The sequence below is a fragment of the Taudactylus pleione genome, unplaced genomic scaffold, assembly GCF_031769625.1.
Source record: "Taudactylus pleione unplaced genomic scaffold, aTauple2 ptg000205l, whole genome shotgun sequence".
In the NCBI taxonomy this organism is placed as follows: domain Eukaryota; kingdom Metazoa; phylum Chordata; class Amphibia; order Anura; family Myobatrachidae; genus Taudactylus; species Taudactylus pleione.
The window spans coordinates 5,472,838-5,489,430 of NW_028284607.1; the positions used below are offsets into that span (position 1 = coordinate 5,472,838).

The window sequence follows — 16,593 nt, forward strand, 5'->3', positions numbered from 1 at the left end:
TAGGTGTATTCAATAGCCATACATTAGGTGTATTCAATAGCCATACATTAGGTGTATTCAATACCCATACATTAGGTGTATTCAATAGCCATACATTAGGTGTATTCAATACCCATACATTAGGTGTATTCAATAGCCATACATTAGGTGCATTCAATAACCATACATTAGGTGTATTCAATAGCCATACATTAGGTGTATTCAATACCCATACATTAGGTGTATTCAATAGCCATACATTAGGTGTATTCAATAGCCATACGTTAGGTGTATTCAATACCCATACGTTAGGTGTATTCAATAGCCATACGTTAGGTGTATTCAATAGCCATACGTTAGGTGTATTCAATAGCCATACATTAGGTGTATTCAATAGCCATACATTAGGTGTATTCAATAGCCATACATTAGGTGTATTCAATAGCCATACATTAGGTGTATTCAATACCCATACATTAGGTGTATTCAATACCCATACATTAGGTGTATTCAATAGCCATACATTAGGTGTATTCAATAGCCATACATTAGGTGTATTCAATAGCCATACATTAGGTGTATTCAATAGCCATACATTAGGTGTATTCAATACCCATACATTAGGTGAAAATTACAGTTATTAATCAAATGTGGCAAAGATCGAGATGAAGCAGATGATCATTTAACAGAGGCCATTTTATGTTTGGGTTGATGATGAGGTCAGCTAAAATATTGTTATCTGTTGCTACTAATCCTATAATAGTGGTGAAATACAATAATTTAGTATAGTCGCCCCATGCCCAGTAACAGATTTAGGGGTCTATTTACTAAGCAGTGTTAAGAAACAGAGTGAAAAGTGATAAGATAGTGATAAGGTGCCAGCCAATCAGCTCCCAACTGTCATCTCACAGGCTGTGTTTGAAAAATGACAGTTGGGAGCTGATTGGCTGGCACCTTATCACTTTCTTATCACTTTTCACTCTGTCTCCTAACACTGCTTAGTAAATAGACCCCTTATTTTCACAAAAATCTTACAGTTCCGCAGTCAACAACATCATTATTAGTTAATATGGAAAATTGCTATAAGAGACTATAAATTATGTAATTTTATGAATTGTTGGCTCTGTACTAATAGCACAATGCAGGATATTTCACAAAAAACTCTGGCAAAGTGCTGATTAGCACTTCAGATCGCTGTCCTCATATATGTACTTAACTCAAAAAAGTAGTTTAGCCCCATTAGTTTATACTATCTTCAGATGGTGTAAACATGCTTTACGTCCGCAGCCTCCGGCCAGCGGCGGTAGCTGACTCTGTGCATGCGCTCTGTTAGCTTACCCTGGAGAAATGTTTCACAAATGTGAAAGACTTCAATAAAATTCCAGGGATATAACTTGCAGGGACAGCAGTTACCGCAAACCGATGACCCTGCGAGTTCCCCTTTGTACATAGCAGGGACATTATTTATTAAAAATGAAAATCTCTGCCATGATATGGACCCTTAATAATAGCGGCATTTCCATGATTATTAATACTTAGGCCCCTAAAAATGCAAGTTGATTTATATAAAAGAGATACTTGTAACATACAACCATATATATTTAATACAGTAGTTTCAAAATCTTGTTATCAGAATATATGAGATAAGTGTGAGCATTATACAGTATGTGCAATTTCTACATGTCTAAACCTGCACGCAATCCGGTTCATCCAAACTGCTGCAGTGAGCCATCTCCAGGAGTCACAGTGCATACCACCAGCTGTGTCTTCTCTAGAAATACTCCCGGCGGGACGTCTATTCTAACTCTCACCCTCTGCCCCACAACCGTAAAATTGTTATAATGTTCTCACAACAGTCTTGGGATGCATGATTTTTCTCACAGATGGCTTCTATCAAATATTCAAGTGACAGGGGACTTTCTATATTTGTCACGTCTAACCAACCTTATATAGACTTTACTCGCTGACACCAGAAGCAGTTTTAGTTTTTGATAAATAAGTGCTACATTAATAAAAAAAAGATATAAAATTATTCTGCAATCAACTCGTGAGTTTTATTTACTCCAGTATATGTGCACACGGACACTGTAAAATGCAGCCCCCAGACATCATACAGCAAATGTGCCAAATCACTTCCTTTTTGTATGACTCACATAAGTGGGCTTTAGGCTCACTATGTTACACTAGAGATCATGGGTGTAACTGTTGAACCAAGATGGTGGAGGAAGCCATTTTGTAATCTGAATTAGTCGTTACAACATACCTGCCGACATTTAAGCTGCCTACTCCAGGAGGGAGAAGCCAGGTGTGAGGTGCACTGGACATAGCACTGCATTGGATCATCGTGTACCCCCGTTATACAAAACCACAATTCCCAGCATTGAAGGCAAATCGCATCATCAAACCGCTCAGACTGTACACTTAACTGAGGCAGTGGGTGCCAGTAGGTGGAATGTGAGAGACTGGCCTACTCTCCCTGGGAGAGCCACAGAAAATTCAGGAGTCTCCCAGACATTCCAGGAGTAAGTACGAGTTATAGGAGACCATTTTTACAAATGGTTATGGGTGCTTACCTAGCCCACATATAAGTGCAAAGATAGTATAGTGTCAGCTCAAATATTGGGGGGCTCCAGCATCCTCAAACATGGCTCTTATGGTTATGAGAATGCAGCATAACCTAGGATTCGTAGCAAGACTGAGGTGAGGTATAAATGACACCGCTGGTTAATAGATTAAAATTGATTTTGGTTATCTCCATACCGTCCTGTGTGCCAGCTGCTGCCACCACAACTCCTGTGAACATTAGGAAAAAGTGTTCTGGCTCTGTGTCCAGCAGCAAGCATGATGCCAAAGAAAAACCCCGGGCACACAGCTACTCCGAGCTGACAGATTACAACAAGGTGATGGCGACACATAGATGCAAATCACCATTCAAATAGCCACACACATTTCTAACAGCGACAGTTGTTATTCCACTATGTATCAGTAGCCCTATGTATCAGGTGCTACTCACAGCTCTTAGATTGTCAGCTCCTTCAGGGAGGATTACCTTCTTTTTCAAGTTATTGTACCTAATATGTATAATGATTCCTCTTAATATAAAGCACAAAGTGGTATGTTGGAACTTTATAAATAAATGATAACAACATAATGCTGCCGGTACTGTGTGTAGGTGACATGCACACTGTAATGGATGGGAAATCTCATCCTTACAGGTCACCTACTAAGTCTCTACTTTGATAAAGGTTTATCTGCATGTTTTGATGTGTAAGTACACCATAACCCGTATTACACCACCCGCTGCGCGTCATATGTCAGAGTTGACGTCTCCGCAGGAAGCTCTCACTGATAATGTAATAAGGTAACGGGCAGAGAGGCTGGATGCGTCATGTGACCAGTCTGGGATTTGTCAGTATTGTGTCTAGCAATGGTGCAGCTGTAATGCATCATCTGGAGACCTCATACAAGCTCTCTGTCCTGTATTGTGTGTTTGATTCCTGGAACTAAATCATATTCTCAAAATAGTTTCTGGCTTAAATTATTATATTTCATCATTAAAAAAGACAGAATTACACCTTCAGTTAGCAGCTGCTGTAAATCACAGTTTTAAAACACTTTGATTTGAAGGTTATAACTACACAAAATTCAGGAATATGGATTTACTTGTGTCCATTTAGTTACATTTTACTTTCCTTCACACACACCTTCATGTTTAGTAATAACTGCTCATCATACGTTTCATTTCTAGATATAATAAGAGCCATATCCACGAATACACTACATAAATGAGAACAGAAAGTCAGAAACGCACCCACATGTTTAATTCCCTGTACTGTTAATGCTGACAAATTGTGAGACTGAAAAACAGGAAGGATCCTCTCAGCCCCTGTTGCACATAGACCTGTCCTCCAGCTTGTGAGTTAAGACTTCCTATTCTTCCGTTAGTTGGAATTATTTGCTGTGCAACAGTTGGACATGGAAGTGGTCTAATGGCATCACAGCTGGACATTAGGACGAGCCTCTGCAGAGTGGAGATCTCCCTGGGGAGATCTGGGAAAAAATCTATTTAGAGAAACCTAATTCTGCAGCTGTTGCACATGTGTCTTCTGGACTGTTGGGAGAGGTGCTGACATAAGTGACCACTGAGCTGATAAGCCTAAACAGACTGAAGCTCTACACAAAGGGAACACTATGCCACAGTCCCAGTTTAGGTGGTACAGAAAGATCCTCTGTCATCTGACCATATATTTCATTAACAATATAAAACCACTTTGTGGAGAAGGCAACATACACAGTAGAGACAATGAAGTAGGTCCACACATATTCTGTAATAAGGGGAGAAGGTTTTGTTGCAGTTCTGCACCCCTGGTTCATTTTGGCATTATCAATGTGTAAGTTACTACAGTATATTCTCATCTCAGCTACTTAGATGCTGGGAGAGTGGACGTTCATACTCACAGAAACAGCATAGGGTTTTCATTTCTACGTGATATAAGGCACAAATACTGATCATACTTACGAAAGAGCTTTGCATGAGAGACATCAATGTTTTAGGAAACTGTAAATTTAGCTACCTACGTGCATTACCTGTGGATTGCCTTTCTTCCTACCTTTACTGACTTGCAGCTGATCATGATCTGTGTCCAACTCAGTGATCCTTTACTGTATATGCTCAGAATTAAAACATTTCCATAATAGAAAACAGTTTTTAATTTCCAGCAGGTAGTATCCTCTTAAATACTGCAATACTGTAGTGGCACCAGTCACTGTGCCAATATATATAGATAGATATATAGTTTTTCTTTTTTTAAGTTGATTTTTCCATTTAAATAAGCAATACTCTTTAGCGACATCTTTCTGCTCAATAGGCTGCATGCACGCAAGTGTGCAGATGAGTAGAGCAAGGACCGTAGCTAGGGTAGTGCAGCCGGTGCCATCGCACAGGGCACCACAGGTCGGGGGCGCTGTTTGGGCCTGTCAAATTTCAGTTTATTATTATTCTTGCTTGTAGCTTCCTCTTATTTCATCCCCAGCATCTCCTGGCCTCTCCTATCTCTTCCCTGGCCCTTCCCCATGAAGCCATGGCCCTTTTTTGGGTGCATTATGTCCCTTTGAAAAATGAGGGGGGCGCCAATGCTCTTTCTGGCACAGGGCACCAAAAAGTCTAGTTACGGCTCTGAGTAGAGCTTACAGAAAGGCATGCAGGTTTCATGCCCAGAAAATAGGCTCATGTTAGCAATGGTTTTATGGGAAACAATACCTGCCTGTAAAAGGTACGATAGGAGGACATGGAGACACATAAGGGTAAAAACCATAAAGAATTTACTAGTTTGTTTAATAAATAAAATAAGTCTCAAAAATACTTCTAACAACAAATAGTCACATAATACAGGGCATACACATTGAGCAGCCCTTCACCCTCCGCCCACATATCCGCTGTTTGAGGTGTTCGGATAAAACTTCAGGATTTTATCAGTTTCTCCTTCTGTTGGCTCTCAGATTCTTGCATTGCTGTCTGTTCAGCCTTCTGTCCAGAAGGATAGCCATTTTGATGCCAAGATTCCTTCAACTTACAGGTTCTCCCATTGATATCAGTGCAGCCATTGTAGCTAGTCCTGTTGGGTATGGTCACCTCATCGGCTCCATATGCTAATGACTTGCTACTGGCAGTGCGTGTCCGAGAAGTCTGTGCTCGCCCAAATACATGTTGGCGCAATATCTTGCGAAAGGTATGGCGGAACTCCCGTATGCGGTAGGCATAAATGAGTGGATTCACCACTGAATTAGCATGAGAAAAAAGGATGGCAAAGTACATAACTAAAAGTGGGGGTCGCGAACAGGCCTTACAAAAGAGAGTGAAGCAGTTGATGATGTGCAAAGGCAACCAGCAGATGGCGAACAGACCCACAATAATGGCCAATGACTTAGCTGCATGGACTTCTCGCTGCAGTGTTGACCGTGAGCGTTCTCCACATGTCACTTTTAACTCTGTCTGTTTCAGCTGGCGTCGTGCTGCCATGAAAATTCTTAAATAGATGCCAAGCATGAGCAGAAGAGGCACCAAGACACAGGCAAAAAAATTGTAATATACCATATAATCCATTGTAACGACATTTTCAAACAGGCACTCTAACATTGGAGGAGTACAACGTGATGAGTTCTCTGGTACAAGATCCTTTCTGTGCCAACCTAACATGGGGGTAAGACCGATAACAAAGGACAACAGCCAGCAGATCCCAATGATTATATTGGCTCTTCGACTGGTCACCAGGCTGTTATATCTGAAAAAAAAGATGGATGAAACTAAAGCAGTTATGAAAATATTGGCCTATTAGCAGGGATGTGCAGTCACGGTAGGCAGTCATATACCCTCCCCTATCATACTGCCTGTCAAGCTCCAGAGTTTTGATGTAAAAACTGTGTTTTATACATTTGTGCCTCCCCAGCCATTAACCTCACCACAAGTTATTGCCAATTAGTACATAGTGTTCCTATACTAGGTAAACTGAAAATATAGATAAAATTAATATAGGGTCAAAGTAAAGTCTGAGAGAACATAGATATTAATAGGCTATACAACTGATGATACTATGAAAATTAGGTCAGGAGGAGAGACAACTTGCGAATTCTTCTTGTTTTCTAGAGAAATGCCAAGGTCTTCCCATCCATGGGAGAAAAGCTGGAAGACTTTGGTCTCCAGGCTAAGCTGCAAGTGTCTAGGAGGTATATTTACTAAAGCGCAGGATTTTAGAAGTGGTGATGTTGCCCATAGCATCCAATCGGATTCTACTTATCATCTAGCACCTTCGAGAAGATAATAGCTAGAATATAATTTGTTGTTATGGGCAACAACTCCACTTATAAAACCTGAACCAAAGTAAATATACCCCCACGTCTAAGAGAAGACCAAAATATGGAGACAATATTATTTGGCAGAAAGTCACTAGGGACCTACAGAAGCATAAAACTCCCCATTGCATCAATTACTTCTGTTTTGACTTATTCCATATGCAATAGACTGCAAGCTTTTATGCCAATATCCTCCTAGTGGGCTGTTCAATGAGCAAAGTAGATTTGGCCAATGACTAACAAATTAGATTCTTGAAATAGTGTAGCCAGTGGTGTACATACTATTAAAAACAGAAAGACAATTGTTGCTGGCACTTGTCATCTCCAATGCAAATCTGCGTGTATTTAATACTTAACATGAAAGCATGAGGCATGTGTTCATGGTTTGATCAAAATGTTTAATCTTACAGCCCAGTGTCAAAGAAAATCCCCAATCAAGGCAAGTTCCTACACTACCATGCAAGCTCCTGGCACTCTTCCTGTGCGCAGACAACAAGGGGCGTGGCCAGACACCATGTGGGCGTGCCATGAGTCATGGGCATGGCCTCGCGGCACACGCTGTCTAAGCATGCCGGCCGAGTAAGGTGGCGGAGCTGCTTGGCCAGGGATCCAGGTGGCTGGACCAATCAGGCATTTCGACCAATCAGGCATTTGCCAGAAGAGCCAGGTGGCTAGCCCAGTCGTACTATGATGTATGCTTCACACGCCATTAGATTGCAGATAAAATGTACTCACCTCCCAGATATGGAGGGCAGGGGCAGGCCTGTGAGCCACACCCAATGAGGCTTTAGTGTACATACCATATAAGATTCATGTGGCCCATCCCCTTAACAGCTTATAATCCATGTTCCAAATCGACTAGGAAATGTATTTTTATTATTTATTTCTATGGTTTAGGCAGTTGAGGGCTGCTGACATTAACTAATCAAAACTAAGTTGTGGAAAAGAGAACATGTGGAAGTGCACGTTACACAGTATCTACTGTAAAATATGTCACAGGCTTGGCTATATGGAGCACGGCTTCTTTATAAAGTTGTTAAAGACAGTGATAATTTGACGGGGGAGGGACCATTTGAAGCCATGTAGCTAAAAGATTGAAGTAGTCATATCACCAACAGCATGGGCTGTAAAGGCAAATGAAGTGGATCATTCGGAATTACATGGTTGTAAAGAGCAATAGAGGGAGTGTAATGGAGGGGTTATACTTTATGGAAAAATGTGCTAGTTATAGGTACATGTAATAAAATAGGAGAAGAAGGAGATATGTACTGACTGTAAAGCATTTACAAGAAGCTATATTTCCAGTCTTTATATGTACAGAATGTGTGCTTTGTATAATGGTCAGCAAAACACGTTGTAATGCACTTGCCTTATTTGTTCTTTAGAACGTATGGTACTGGTTTCCTGAGTCCTGGCTATAACATTTCCTGGCTATAACATTGCCGTTGACAGCCTGTGAACATCATATGCTGGAGATTGGCTGCAGGTGTAATGCTGGATACACACTACTAGATATATTGTTTGATCGAACGACGAACAATATATCGGTAGCGGATCAGCGGGTGTTGTCACTACGTAGTTCACAGACTTAACAAGTCGGCCCTGCAGCACAGCCGATGCTGATATATCTGAAAGACTCATCGGTGAATCTGCATGTGTATGCGGGAGATCCGCTGCCTGCCCGTACACTGGCTGCAGGGAACGCCAACACTGACCTCATAACTGGTTGGGAAAATTTAAATGCCTGCTCAGTTGTGATGTCTGGCCAGACATATCAAGCGGCCGATTGGAAAGTGCGTGGCTTACCTTATCGACCACACGGATGGCGCGACTGCTGATCGGCCGCTGTGTTGGTGTAGTTTGTACCCAGATTAAAAAAGGCAAAGCAATGATAAGCTATAACAACACAATCTTTTTTTTTCTATTATATTAAGGGAGTACCAGTTTCACATATTGAAGCTGTTTGAAAACTATATACTACAAAAACTGTGACACTGCGCTCTCAGGGCCAGCCGGTGTGAGTATGCTGCAAGTTAGGAAGGTTGTCCTCCTTCCAAATAATATACTTTCTTTCAAAGAGACACACCACCATTTGTGTGGTCCCATTAGGGTAGCCAGGTCCAAGGTCCCTTGACATCCACCCGGGCACCGAACCCCTCTCGGACCCCGAAGATCACCCGGGTAACGGCAGCAATACCCATAGGACAGTCTGGTCTAAGGGATACACAGGGCGCCGTGTCACCCCACAGTATAACAGTACATACAACTGCATATGTTTACCCTCCACGGTCAACCATAGGTACAATTTGAACTCAATTCAACCAAGAGACATTAATATTTCCATTGTAGGGAACAATGGAGCTTTAGGTTTTGTGGACTAATTTCTGTGCCAATAAGAGGTCCTAATACCTGTAGTTTTTAGGTTATCACTAGGTTATGATATACATGTTATTGATACCTACATTGTTTTGTTGTTGATACCTACATTTTAATTAATTTGTCTAACGATTTGTATTTTTCAACTGATTAGTAAATTTGATTTTGATTTATCTAGCACGGACTTCATTGGTATATATTGATACAGATTATTATATATGTTATTGTTTCATTTTAAGACCGGTTCATGTGTGATACACAATTGTGAGATTTAGTTGTGACACATCTCATTAAGATACGAGACAGCATATGCACTGCATAGGAGTAGTGCACAGTTTTACCTGATGTTTGAAAACTATAAAAAATGCTTGGGTGATTATACCCAAGTGCAGGTAAGTTATGTAGCACAGTAGAGAGATGTTATAGGTAGGGTATAATTATAAACCACAATATGTGGATATTTGGGGGTGCTGAACTGAGGCAGGTGCTGTAATGTACATTGAAATAATAGGTCTGTGTGGAGATTGCTTAGGTTGTTTGGCAGAACATCAGCATTATGATTAGAATGATGGGGAAAATTAGGAAGCAAGTTGAGCTAGCATGGCTGCTGGCCTCTTCACATCTATAGAAAGCTATGGCTGGGTACACACCTAAAGATTTTCTGTCCAACCATCCAACTAGTTGATTGGTTGGAATGAAAATCTGGTAATGTATGAAAGCAAATGACAATCAGCAATTTGCTCCCAAATGCTGGAAAATGGACAAAAACTGTTATTTGAACAAATTATTTAGATCAAACATTTAACAAACTTGTCTGACGACCATTTTCATCTGTTTTCTGGCATTTAGGAGCAAATTGCTGATCATCAGTTACTCCCATACGTTACCAGATTTTCATTCCAACCAATCAACTAGTTGGATGGTTGGACAGATAATCTTTAGGTGTGTACATAACTTAAGTTATATATTAGCCCATTTTGACAAATACCTATATTAAAAACAAAAAAACAGAGTGACTCACCTGAGTGGGATGCGGATGGCAATATAGCGATCAGCGGCAATCGCAAGAAGGCTAAAAATGGAGCTCTGGGTCAGCACCAAAACGAAGCACGCAATGAAGAGACAGGCATGGAAGGTGGCACAAAATCCGGTGCTAATTGAGACAGCAAATGGGATGGCAAGAATACCCACTGCAATATCTGCTGCAGCCAGTGACACCACAAAATAGTTTGTTGCGTTCTGTAGGTTGCTATTAATGCACACAGCCCAGCACACCAGCACGTTGCCAAGGATAGCCAATATGGCAATGACCACTTCTAAGACAATGTAAATCAGGTCCGCCGTGTAAGATTGATTCCCCTCCTCTAACATGGTGATGACGACATGGGGTGAAGGAGCGGTGGTACCTCATCGGTCATTGCTGCAGAAGCTCGTCCTTCTTTGTGGTATGCAGGGTATAGTCCTGGCACTGGTCGGCTACACAATGTTGGTTCAGAAGTATAAGTCTTGGCGTCAGTAGTACCTTCTTTCATATATTCCCATGTTGCACATCTTGGTATGTAAAATGCAGCAATTCCCAATTCCTGGCAGGGAGAGGAATGATGTAAACAAACATACAATAATATTGTATTTGTTCCACAACATAGTACATGAATATATCAAGACTGTAAAAATTGTACGGTGACTATATTAACATTCCCGTCAGGTTAGTGAACATTGTAGACCCATGTCAAGGTTTCACATCATAATAAATCAGTGAGCACATACATGCATCACATACACTCAGCTCTGCAAACATTACCAAAAACAGAACTGGAACTTTTGTATGTAGTTAATCATATATTGGTTATTGATTTATTGATTCAATGGTATCGGAGTTACAAAGAAGTAATTATGTGCCCAAAGCCTAGTAGTATCAGTCGTCTAGAGTGCTAGTTCTGTGTTTTTTATTTACCCTCCCTCTGGTTTTACGCATACATTATTATCAGCACAAAGCACTCAAACGCCCTCAGCTCTGTGACTGGTGCAGGGCACAGATAGTGACTCTAAACAAGAACCTGCGGATAACATAAACATATCACAGTACCCACAACTCATATGCTACTTATGCATACTTAGCACAAATAGACAACAATATAGCAACGTATACAAAACATCATAATAGAGAACCAAACGTACAAATATTTTATCACCAGCAACCATGATTTGACAGCCCCAGATGTGTACCCTGTTCTCTTAATGCAACCAACATCTTTTCCCCAGGAATGTCAGCTAAATAATTGCAGTGTACATCTCTACAGCAATCCATCTACCTCCATAGATTGTGCGGCTCACCTGTAATTAGGTACAGGAGGCATTTGTGCATGGAAATCAGAGCACCTCAGTAACACAAGCCTCATCACCCACTCTGTCATTAACACTAACAATGTATGGATAATAACACATATTAAAGCATGTTCTTCTAACTATAACCACCACGAAACTCACAAAAGTCTATTTATGTTATATCACTTTATAATATTGTCAGTGTGTAGCTAAATATGAACCTCACCTCCCAATAACCTAATAATAACCTTCCAGTTGGAAGAACCTTTAGTTCATTGCTGGTCTGATTAGTTTTTCACCGTGGTACAAGTTTTCCAAACACACTCCCCTGTCCCTAAACAACATCCTTGTAACTTCCTATCCCTCATACAATCATCTAATTCTCATATGTATGATATTCATATACACGGTAGATAGCAGCAATATTATTGCAACAAAAACAAGTATAAAGTGCAATCATATTCCATACATGACGTTTAACACAGCTGCATATCTTGCATATTCTGACGATCACACGAGTCTCAATCCATCTACTGTGTGTAATCATCCTTTGGTCTTTCACAAAAAGTCCTCTAGTGGCACTGAGCACTCTGATCCAATCCTACCAGCAGTACATAAGTATATTACCTATGTCTGCTATGTGCAGCCATGCGCCATAGAGCAGTCTGACTCTCACCTTTAGGGATACCTGGGATTCTCCTCACACGATGGGAGAGCAATCAGTCCGGTGCCCTCATCTCCTCTCTGTGCTCTAGAATCTCACCGCTGCCAGTCAATCTCCCTAAACTGCTGCTCTCTGTCCCTCCTCCTCTTCCCTCCCCCTCCCTTCTGTGTCACACTGTCTCTCCTGCCGGCCACTCTGTCTCACTCACACACATGCACACACGTTGTCTTCTCACACATACGTACACTGGATTTCCTATGTCGTTGTGCTGGTCCTTAGACCACGTACACTACACCTCACTAAAAATAGAAAAGGAAGACATATTTCTAACACTTTTATGGGTGATGTAATCCTCTGCTTTACACCGAGCAGGAAGTTCATAAAGATCTTTAACAAACATACAAAAATTTTCGTGTACCACACTTGTGCCATTCTTGTTGTGCCCAGTGCCCACCAGATGCCAATTACTATTGTGTATGCCTGGAGTGCGGGATACTTTATTACAACTCTTCCTTTATGACAATGGTTGTATTTTTATTATTGTTTATTTATAGTTCATCTCATATTACGCTGCACAATACAGAGAATGATCAGTCTCTCTCCCTTTGGAGCTTTCAATCTAATTTCCTTATACTAGAAACACAAACAGACTTTTGTCAGAAGCCAGATAACTTACCAGTATGCTTTTGGACTGTGGGAGGAAACCTACACAAACAGGAGAACATGCTAACTCCACACAAATAGGGCCCCTGATCCCAGAATTATGAGGCAGCATTGCTGAATAATGTGCCACCCAAATATATAGACTTACCTGCAGAGGCAGTTTAAGAAAAGAGAGAGCCCATGTGTAGCCTCCATGTGGGCATTCTCCTCTCTCACAGCACAGTAGACTCGAAGCAATCTACCTGACATCTATATATCAGTTATCAATAAACATACTCCTCTAGCTTGCTGGCTCAGAACTATCCTTTGTTCCGCCATCTGTATCCAAATCCTGTTACATACATCTAAGGGATATATTTACTACATACTTGCCTACTTTTGAAAATACATTTCACGGAGATTGTGAGAGCACCACCTATGAGTGCGGCAGTAAAGTGGGAGTGTACTGCTACATTGGAGAAGCGGGTCATAATACTGATTTACATATTAATGTAAATGAGCCCCAAAGCAGTTAGTAAGATCTACATGTATTGTAATTTACTAGTGGTTCCATATAAGTGGCCACAATAAACCTTATATGAAAATGCATGTACTGTAGCTATATGTGTCTTATAACCATTGCAAGGAAATGGCACTAATGATCCTATTTGATGTTTATAGCTCTGATTTCTTTTTGTTTCGTAAGTATATAATTGCTACATAATGAGGGTAAGGCGGAATCAGGGAGATTGCTAGGCTCTTCAGGGAGTCAGGGAGATTGCTTCTATTTCAGGCAGTCTCCCTGACAATAAGGGAGAGTTGTCAAGTATGATTTACTAAAGTGAGTTTTTAGAACTGGAGATGTTGTCCATATCAACCATCAGTTTCTACTTAACATTTAACTAGCACCTTCTAGGCGATAATAGCTAGAATCTGATTGGTTGCTATGGGCAACATCTCCACTTCTAACAACTCTCACTTTAGTATATATAAAGGTGGCCACACTCTGTGCAATTATCGGCCCAATCAGACAATGATTGTCTCAGCAGGCCAATAATTGTACAGTGTATGGCAGCAACCGAACACCAATTATTCTATCGGGTATGAGAAATCTTCCAGCATGTCCAACAGATGTGATAATGTGTGATTGGATAATTCACCATCAGAAAGACCAATTATCTGACAGAGTGTGGCAGGAATATTATTGTATGTTTTCAGAATGTCAGATAATTGGTGAGGCTGTCTGATGGTTAGTTTTATCTGACATTGCATGGCCACCATAAGAAATGTATCCAGAATGCGCACGTATCCCATACAAGATGCTACAACTGAAGTCATGCACTCATTATCTCCCACATTTTATTATTACTACTCTTTCCTTACTGGTTATTCCCTAAACAAACTTACTACTAGTACAATCTATTTTGAATGCAGCAGCTAGATTCATTTCCCTAGAGAAACATTATTCTATTGCAGATCTGCTCCTCCTCCTTCTTTGCCAGTATTTAATGCAATCCAATATAAAATACTTCTACTGACATAAAAGGCGATTAACAAAACTGCACCAATAGACATATCTTCACTAGTATAAAAATATGTCCCAATATACCACCTTCACTGTGGCCAAGATCTGGTTCTCTCATCTACACTCATTACCTGCTCCCATGGTGGTTAGAGGACTTTATTCATTGTGCAATTACTCTTTGGAATGTCCTCCTTGGCAAAACAACTTTCCTCTAGCCCCCAAACCTTCAAACATTCCATCAGAACACACCTCTTCAGGTATGCTTTTCAAATTCAATATAACAAAAGAAAGATAATTCCACACAGAACATTTTTTTTTCATGAATATGCCAACCATTTATTATTACTATATAAATTACATAATTAAATATTGTTGGTGGTGCTCCCAAAGCTCAAAAGTACATGTACAAAGACAAAGAGAAAAAGTAGAGCTAGTCACTGGGGCACTCTTATGAATAATAAAGTATGTTAATAAAATATAACTTTTAATATTTGTCAATAAAATAATAGGGCACCATACATCCTATCCACAGTATACAGATGATATAATAATAATCATCTGCTGTGATAATAAAACGGCAAAATATTTGGTTAAATCTCTATATCACTGGGTATATGATTGAAAAAGTATTAATTATTGAACAAGTATAGTTAAACACATATTAGGTTTTGCTGCTCTACCTGTGCGTGTCTAATCCCAATCAGCCTCTTTTGACCTACAGCACCTGGTATTCCCAGGAGGTCTCCCATCCAAGTACTAGCCAGGCCTATCACTGGTTAGCTGCCAAGATCAGACGAGATTGGGCAATCATGTGATGTATGGCTGTAGGTATAATAACAATGGGTTGCAGCAGCACCTGGTCAGAGCAGTAACCATAAATGTAGGGCTATCACGATGGATAGTCCATTTATTATATAAAATACAGTGTTCAAAGAAAGTGTTGCATGAGCACACCTAATTTGTTACACGTACATTCATTAATTATGTTGTCAATACAAATTATATAACGTGTAACACAAGATAGGTGAGTAAATAATTGGCAAACAAGAGCTATTCAGTTAGATTCATTGCATTGTACAGATCAATACAATTGGTGTAGCATATAACACTAGATGGATAAAGATTCACAATGAAATGCTATTAGGTTGGTCCTATAGTGTGTTCAGGATAGACACTGCATCATTATATTAGATAATATGTTAAATTTTAATGATGTTAAACATCAAATTTGAAGAAAAATCCCAGATGTACATCATCACACAAATTGTCATAATCAATGGTCAAGTAATAAAAAAATTATAATTAAAATAAAGTACACTGTTGTAAGTATGGATAATGACCCAATAGATTGTGAAATCCACCAATCAAGTGTGTGTTATTAAGTATACAGAATGATCATAGCTAAAGATCATTAGTCACAGTGATATAACATCACAGTAATGTGGCATACACAAATGGTGCTATAGGACAATTTTTCTCTTGTTTAAAGTACATGCAGAGAAAGAAGAGTAACATTCACAATTGTGCATATAGGTCTCCACTAAAGTGATAGTAGGATAGATCATTAAATCCACTGTCCAAATATGTGGTATCCTAGAAATAAAAGCTGGTCTGAATTTAAAGTTTGTTAATAAACTGGACACTGAGGTCCCAAACCAGGTTTAAGTGTTCATACAATACCAATCCCAGAGCTGAGATAGCCAGGAGTCTGATCCGTGCACTGACTGATTCTCCTAGCAAAGAAGTGTATCAAAGGACGCGCGTTTCGCCCAAATGAGGGCTTGTTCACCTCATGCAATAAGGTGATCAAGTTTATTAACGAACTTTATATTCAGACCAGCTTTTATTTCTAGGATACCACATATTTGGACAGTGGATTTAATGATCTATCCTACTGTCACTTTAGTGGAGACCTATATGCACAATTGTGAATGTTACTCTTCTTTCTCTGCATGTACTTTAAACGAGAGAAAAATTGTCCTATAGTACCATTTGTGTATGCCACATTACTGTGATGTTATATCACTGTGACTAATGATCATTAGCTATGATTATTCTGTATACTAAATAACACACACTTGATTGGTGGATTTCACGATCTATTGGGTCATTATCCATACTTACAACAGTGTACTTTATTTTATTTATCATTTCTTTATTACTTGACCATTCATTGTGACAATTTGTGTGATGATGTACCATCTGGGATTTTTCTTCAAATTTGATGTTTAAC

General features: G+C 39.8%; 1 protein-coding gene and 1 pseudogene across 1 annotated transcript; both read right to left on the bottom strand.

Moving 5' to 3' along the window:
- Positions 1-5,337: 5,337 nt before the first annotated feature.
- ADORA2A (adenosine A2a receptor) lies at positions 5,338-12,278 on the bottom strand. The gene is made up of 3 exons (XM_088477968.1): positions 12,206-12,278; positions 10,226-10,787; positions 5,338-6,260 (listed from the first exon to the last, which is right to left on the bottom strand). The coding sequence occupies exons 2-3, from the start codon at positions 10,573-10,575 to the stop codon at positions 5,441-5,443; spliced, it is 1,170 nt and encodes a 389-aa protein (XP_088334094.1). The 5' UTR covers positions 10,576-10,787; positions 12,206-12,278; the 3' UTR covers positions 5,338-5,440.
- A 2,794-nt stretch (positions 12,279-15,072) lies between these two features.
- Positions 15,073-15,190, bottom strand: LOC148517997 (5S ribosomal RNA; annotated as a pseudogene).
- Between the last annotated feature and the right edge of the window lie 1,403 nt (positions 15,191-16,593).